Source organism: Engraulis encrasicolus, chromosome 7, assembly GCF_034702125.1.
Source record: "Engraulis encrasicolus isolate BLACKSEA-1 chromosome 7, IST_EnEncr_1.0, whole genome shotgun sequence".
Classification (NCBI taxonomy): domain Eukaryota; kingdom Metazoa; phylum Chordata; class Actinopteri; order Clupeiformes; family Engraulidae; genus Engraulis; species Engraulis encrasicolus.
This window is the reverse complement of record NC_085863.1, coordinates 7,084,237-7,091,680: the sequence shown is the minus strand read 5'-3', so window position 1 is coordinate 7,091,680 and position 7,444 is coordinate 7,084,237. Positions and strand designations below refer to the sequence as shown.

At 47.3% G+C, this 7,444-nt stretch overlaps 1 protein-coding gene across 1 annotated transcript in view; it reads right to left on the bottom strand.

Moving 5' to 3' along the window:
- Positions 1-411: 411 nt before the first annotated feature.
- map6a (microtubule-associated protein 6a) overlaps positions 412-7,444 on the bottom strand; it is a 29,833-nt gene continuing 22,800 nt past the window's right edge. Inside the window, exons 2-3 of the mRNA XM_063202753.1 lie at positions 2,512-2,713; positions 412-701 (exon numbers count right to left, since the gene is read on the bottom strand). Coding sequence (XP_063058823.1) covers positions 459-701; positions 2,512-2,713 — 445 coding nt within the window. The 3' untranslated portion in view covers positions 412-458. The remainder of the gene's footprint in view (positions 702-2,511; positions 2,714-7,444) is intronic.

Sequence of the window (7,444 nt, the reverse complement as noted above, 5' to 3'; positions counted from 1 at the left end):
ACCCCCTCCCCCTAATGCAGCCAATGCAGCGTGAGCGGAGTGAAGGAGGAAATACATCCAAGCAGAGTGACGACGACGACGACGTCCAATCCTGACAAGTTTTATACGTAGCGCTCGAACGACAAGAGTGAGTGAGATACAAAGCCATGAGAGGGGGGAGAGGGAAGGAGTGAGGGAGAGAGGGAGGGAGGAACGGAGGGAGGGAGAGAGTGATGAGGTACAGAGGAGGGAGGAGAGGAAGGAGGAGGGAGGGAGGGAAAGACAGACTAAACCAACTGACATCTAGGACTCTAGGAATGGAGGAGGGGCGACGAGGGGTGCGGATGTTAACATAACCCCTCACGCTTTTCATTATTATTACTAAAAATGCCGCAACCTCCATTTGGATTTTTCCTCTTAAATTTCCCCCAGGAAGCTTTGTAAAGGAAGTGGTTAAAAGGAGAAGTGCAATGGTGTTTTTACTCTTTCGCCTCAGCCAGTTTGTTGTTCATCTCTTTACTTTTCTCCTTGTCGCCTCCCTCGGGCCGGGTGAGCGGCTGGTTCTCCGAGGCCTTCTTCCGGGAGCCGCGTGCCCCGGCCGCCTGCTTGTCCCTGGGCTTCCTCACCGCCTTACCCCCCGGGCCCGACGTGGTGGCGCCGGAGGTGCCCGCGGCGGTGCCGGCCTTTTTGGGTCTGGGTCGATGGGCGGTCGGCCTGTCCACCTGGCAGAGGAGAGGGGCACAATGGAGTGCATAGCAATATTAGCAATATTAGCACACTTAAAATGCATGAAGAAGACCTATGATGCTTGCTCCCAATAAATTAAAAGGACACTGTGTGAGATTTTTAGTTGTTTATTTCCAGACGTCATGCTGCCCATTCACTAATGTTACCTTTTTTATGAATACTTACCACCAGCATCAAATTCTAAGTATTCATTATGACTGGAAAAAATGCACTTTTCATAGGCCTACATGAAAAGGGGGATCTTATCCATGGTCCACCATTTTGGATTTCCAAAAAAATAGCTGCAAAAATTACTATACTTGGACCACACTAGAAAATATTTGTTTATTACATAGTACACTTTCATGTAAAGATCAAATTTGGCAATAGGCAGCCCAGTTTCAATGAGCAGCATAGTTGCAGTACCTTTTTTGACCATTTCCTGCACAGTGTCCCTTTACAGTTTTTCTCAATTGGTTTTGTACATTTCTCACAACAGAATAATGATTCTCAAAAGTCTTTGTTCAATTGTGACTTCCTGGTGTTACCTGTGCACATGGTCAAATCAGTTTCTCATTGTTTTCGGCATATAGCAAATGCTCTCGTCCACCATGCCATGGCTGTGTACAATTCTCAGTGATTTCGTACATTATCAATTGCTTTTGTCATATCACTCAAAAAGCTTTGTCACTGAATGCATGAAACTATCTAAATCTTATCTGATCAATGTAATATAAAGCCGAATTTACAACATTTCCCATCCAATCTAAACAACATTTCGCTTCAGAAAAGATCTTCAAGAGTGTACTATTCAATTGACAACATAAGAAATTGATTTGACTAGCTTGTCCATACACTATGACACAATGACTAACCATTCTGCTGGCGCTGATACGTTCATTGACACAAAAAAAACTTGATTTTGGAAGACAAATAAGGGTTTTGAGCAAGAGACTCGGTTTTGCAGGTTATCCACTGTGCTTTGCCATTTGTTAAAGCTGTTTTGAGAATGAATATTATGTTTTGCAAATTGCGAGAGAGATTCGAGAAATTTACAAAACCAATTGAGAAATACTGTAAATATTTTGCAAGCAGTGTGCACATCCTTCCCCCTTCAATATAGCACTACCATCATCAGAGGTGTCAGATCAACAAGTGTGATGTAATGCAATGTAATATCATGTGCTGGTGGTCATTCATCTATTTTCTGTGCGTTAAAACAGAGATCCACCTGACTCTCATTCTCATTCTCACCATTCGACGGATTCGTAAGTGCAATGACATATGGCATGCCCTTCAATTATCTACACCGCATTTATTCCCTGCTCACCTGCTCCCTGGCAGAAACTCACTTTCTCACGCGTACCCACCATCCGCCCCGATCACCTCCTATCCACATTATCTCGACCGTTTTACCCAGGATTCCGCCGTCGATCCTCCTCTAACCGGCCAGGGAGTGTTCGCTCAGAGCTACATATTAGATGTACATTGCTATGTGACTTACTTTGCTCTGCGTAGACGGATATTAGTGTGACTTACTTTGCTCTGCGCACAGGGATATTAGTGTGACTTACTTTGGTCTGCGTAGAGGCATCCTAGTGTGACTTACTTTGCTCTGCATAGAGGCATCCTAGTGTGACTTACTTTGCTCTGCATAGAGGGAGAATTATTGCTATGTGACTTACTTTGCTGGGCTCTGCGTAGAGGGAGTGTCATATTAGATGTATATTAATGTGACTTACTTTGCTGGGCTCTGCGTAAATGGAGCATTACATTACAGTATATGTATATTGCTATGTGACTTACTTTGCTGGGCTCTGCGTAGAGGGAGCGTATCCTCCTCCTCTCTGTGGCCTTGTTGTCAGCAGGCTGCAGCTTGCCCTGCTCCCCCCTGTAGGTGGCGCTGTAGCTGGTCTCCAGGTTGGTCTTGTCGTCCGGAGGGAGGTACTGGGACTTGGCTCTGATCATCTTGGCCGGCTTCACGTCAGTGTAGGCCTTGAACTCGTTCCTGTTGGATCAAACAACACATAACAGTGTTACGGCAACACAACAGTGTTATCCCCCATCCTCCTCCATTGACTGAGGTACCCTGAGCATGGTACCGCCTCGCCCCATTGATCCCTTTCGCCATTAGGGGCTGTCTCCTTGCACAGGTAAGGCATAAATGCAAATCCGTTGTGTGCAGTGTTCGCTTGTGTGCTGTGTCACAATGACAATGGGAGTTGAAGTTTTCCAGTTGGGTTTTCACTTCATATACTAAAGCCATACAGTGCAGGTCAGCATCAGCACCAATCATCAATTAACACAGTCAGAGATGATACACACAGCAGGGGGCGCTGTGGCGCAGCACGCTAAGGCCCCCCAGGCTTGAATGCCCATGGGGACCCAAATCTGTTAATTTCCCAATCCCACCCCATATCTCTCTCCAATTGGTTTCCTGTCTCTATCTCCAACTCCTGTCCTGTCTAAATAAAGTCTAAAAATGCCCCAAAATAACAAAAAATTAAGAAAGGTGAAAGATGAACTACTTAGATTAATATCGTAAAACACTAATAGTGAAAACACAGGTCTTTTCAGTAGAACCTCAATGGAGAATGATATAAGAGACATTTTCAATGTAAGCCCTGAACTCAGTTCTGTTGAATCACATAACCCAACACAGAGATATAGCATAGTGCAGAGAAGTATCCTACAGGTCAGCATAGGTCACCACAGATCACAGCGGATAATCATAGATCACCACAGCACAGCACATAACAGTTCATTATACACTGTTCATGCATCATCAACAAAGTACATGCAGCAACACAGATGTTGTTCAGTAACTCCTCAGAGGGGACACACAGTCATAGAGGGACTTATGCACTGCTGAGTTTGCTTATCCATGTGTAAAGGCTTTGAACGTGGTCCCATTGTACAGAGACTATTGTACATAATAGTCATACATACAGTCAACATAAGCCTCTGAATTTGGTCCTATTGGCCCATACAGCACACCCCAGCACAGTAGAGAACAGCACAGCATCAGCAGAGCACAGGAACACAGCAGGCAACACCAACAGCACAGTAGAGTAGAGCACAACACACCCCAGCACAGTAGAGAACAGCACAGCATCAGCACAGCACAGGAACACAGCAGGCAACACCAACAGCACAGTAGAGTAGAGCACAGCACACCCCAGCACAGCACACCCCAGCACAGCAGAGATTTACGTTAACAGCACAGTAACAGGGACACGTGGTGCACCACAGGGGATGCTCAGTAATGCAGGAAGGGATTTTCACTACTGTAGGACTATAGGTGACTGTTGTGCTTACCAAAGGGCATCGCTATGGCAAGGAGAACAGAGAGGTTGCCCAGGCAAATCCAACAAATGCATCATCTTAAGGCACAATAGGGCTTAGAGTGCTCAGGAGACATATTGGCCCTCATTAGGAAGAAAGAAAATTGTCTATGCCCTGATGAAGGCTAATAAGGCCGCAACACGTAGGCCCATGTGATTTGAAAGTTTTATTAAAGGCTTTTTCCCCCCAAATCTCAGAGTGCCTCTGATCTTTCCACCTTTTTTGGTGATACATAATCTTGTTTTCCAGAGTCCAGAGTCTCTCCCTGTCCTGTCCTGTCCTGTCCTGTCCTGTCCTGTCCTGTCCTGTCCTGTCCTGTGATGTCACTGTCCTGTCCATGCCCCTTATGTGCCCTCTCATTCCACTCTCGAGTATCATCAGCAGGGCAGGAGCGGTAAACAAGACTTAGACTTCATTAGCGACATCGAATTACATTTCATTTCCTGTCTAATAAAGGATGATCATCCAGACGGATCTCCATTAGCCTCCTGGGGAGGAGTCTGGGAACACTGATGGGTAGAGAGCAAGTACAGTAGGGGTGCGGGGAGGAGTGCAGAGGGATGTGGTGAGGAGTGAAGAGGAGAGGAGAGGAGAGGAGAGGAGAGGAGAGAGGGGGAGAGGAGAGGAGAGGAAAGGAGAGGTGAGGTGAGGAGAGGGGTGAGGTGAGGAGTGCAGAGGGATGTGGTGAGGAGAGGAGAGGAGAGGAGAGGAGAGGAGAGGAGAGGAGAGGAGAGGAGAGGAGAGGAGAGGAGAGGAGGAGAGGAGAGGAGAGGAGAGGAGAGGAGAGGAGAGGAGAGGAGAGGAGAGGAGAGGAGAGGAGAGGAGGAGAGGGGTATGGAGAGCAGAGGGATGTGGAGAGGAGTAAGGATAGACCGATATATATATCGGTATCGGTATCGGGACGATATTTGCATATTTTAAGTGTATCGTATCGGCCAATACGCGTGTGGTTTTGGCCGATAAGCAATATTTATTATTTTATGTCATTCGGGATTTTTTTTTAAAAGCACTAAGACACTTTATTTTTTTATTACTTGATTGTTAGACATTACTTGATCGTTAGAGTGGGTGTTTAAATGTTACAAGTTCTACCTCAATTTGATAATGAGGAGCGGAGAGGAGGAAGGAGAGGAGAGGAGAGAAGGCAGGAGAGGAGAGGAGGGGAGAGGGGGAGATGAGAGGAGATGAGGAGAGGAGAGGGGGAGATGAGAGGAGAGAGGGCAGGAGAGGAGAGGAAAGGAGAGGGGGAGAGGAGAGAAGAGGAGAGGAAAAGAGAGGAGAGGAAAGGAGAGGGACGAGGTGAGGAGTGCAGAGTGATGGGTAAGGAGAGCCAGTATAGTATAAATTAGTAGGGGCACGAAGAGGAGTATAGTAGGGGGGTGAGGAGAGGGGAGAGGAGGGGAGAGGAGAGGAGAGGAGAGGAGAGGAGAGGAGAGGAGAGCAGAGGAGAGGAGAGGAGAGAGGAGAGGAGAGGAGAGCAGAGTAGTGGAGAGGAGAGGAGAGGAGAGAAGAGGAGAGAGGAGAGAGGGGAGGAGAGGAGAGAGGAGAGGAGAGAAGGGAGTAGAGAGAGGAGAGAAGAGGAGAGAGAGGAGAGGAGAGGAGAAGAGAGGAGAGGAGAGGAGAGGAGGGGAGGGGAGAGGAGATGAGAGGAGAGGATAGGGGCGGAGAGGAGTGGAGAGGAGAGGAGAGGAGAGGAGAGTAAAGGAGAGGAGAGGAGAGGAGAGGAGAGCGGACAGAGGGAGTGTCAGGGGTGGAGAGGAGAGGAGAGGAGAGTAAAGGAGAGGAGAGAAGAGGAGAGGAGAGGAGAGGAGAGGAGATGAGAGGAGAGGATAGGAGAGGAGAGGAGAGGAGAGGAGAGGAGAGGAGAGTGATGAGGAGAGCCAGTATAGTAGGGGTGGGGTGAGGAGTGCAGAGGGATGAGGAGAGTAGTAATGAGTGCGGAGTGTGATGATTAGCCCGGGAGGAGGAAGGTGGAGGGCAGGGAGGGGTGCAGGGAGTGGTGCAGTGTTTGTGGCGCAGTGTGAAGTGGTGAGGTTCGGGTGCATGGTGGGTCGGAGACCAGGTACAGAGCAGTAGCAACGAGGGGCATCGTGAAAAGTGCATAGCAGTGAGCAGCGCAGCGTTTTGCCTGGGGACAGTGATACAGTGAGGACTGAGGAGTCTGGTGTGCAGTGTAGAGGGAGGGTATGGGGGGGTGTTGAGGAGGGGCAGGGAGGGGGGTATGGTTGGAGTCAGCCAGGTAGCATTTATATGCCCAGAGACATAGCAGAGGGCAATGCATACAGTATTTCAGTGATCAAGACGAGAGTGATCTGGAATAAGGATAGACCGATCGATATCGGGTCGATATTTGCATATTTTAAGTGTATCGGTATCGGCCGATACGTGTGTGGTTTTGGCCGATACGCAATATTTGTTATTTTATGTCATTCGTTTTTTTTTTTAAAAGCACCAAGACTCTTGATTTTTTTATTACTTGATTGTTAGACATTACTTGATTGTTAGAGTGGGTGTTTAAATGTCACAAGTTCTACCTCAATTTGATAATGTTAAAGGAATGTTTATTTTTAACTTGAGACCTGTAATATTTGTCATTTTTTTTACCTTTTTTTAAACCCATATCGGCCCCAAATATTGGGTATCGGAAATCGGGTATCGGCCAAGGGTGAAGAAAAAAAAAATCTGAATCGCATCGGCCATTAAAAAATCTGTATTGGTCGACCCCTATTATGGATCTACATATTCCGACACTTTACCTGCTGTCTAGAGCACATAGGTAACTTCTGATTGGTCTGCCTGCCTGTGAGAGCCAATCGGTGGACTGCATTGTAGTAGGCAGTAGGTTTTGGCTGAGGCGGTTCTGCTTTCTCTCTAGCTCTGTCTGGGTTTGTTATGGCTCGTTCTTTTGAAACTCAACTAGTGCAATAGAATGGGTACTCAAATCGGGGTTCCGAAACACAAACTCGGAGCACTTCTGTGTACTCCGAGTTCGTTTACAGTAACATTAGTGTTTTCAGACGTTTGTATTGTCCCCAGCTGTTTCAATAGAACGTATTTACAATGATTGTCGGAGAACAACCTCGGATCTACCGACGACGGCCGAGTTTCAAAAGAATGAGCCATTAATATGGGGGAAAAAATAGAAGACAACTGTCTTGTCTGTCCCTGTTTGTGTTCTTGAGCCAGGCTGAGACACACGGGGGCTCGTGTCATGAGTTGAACCCGGTTTGTTTATCAGTGACTATTTCTGTTCATGAACGTTCCAGATGTTATTAGCCTGGGAATGGTGTGTGGTGTGGGACTGGGGAGGAGTGCATGGAGGGGTTGGGTATGGTTGGAGTCAGGCAGGGAGGGTTGTTTGGCCTGGAGATGGAGGCCAATGTTTTGCAGCGAT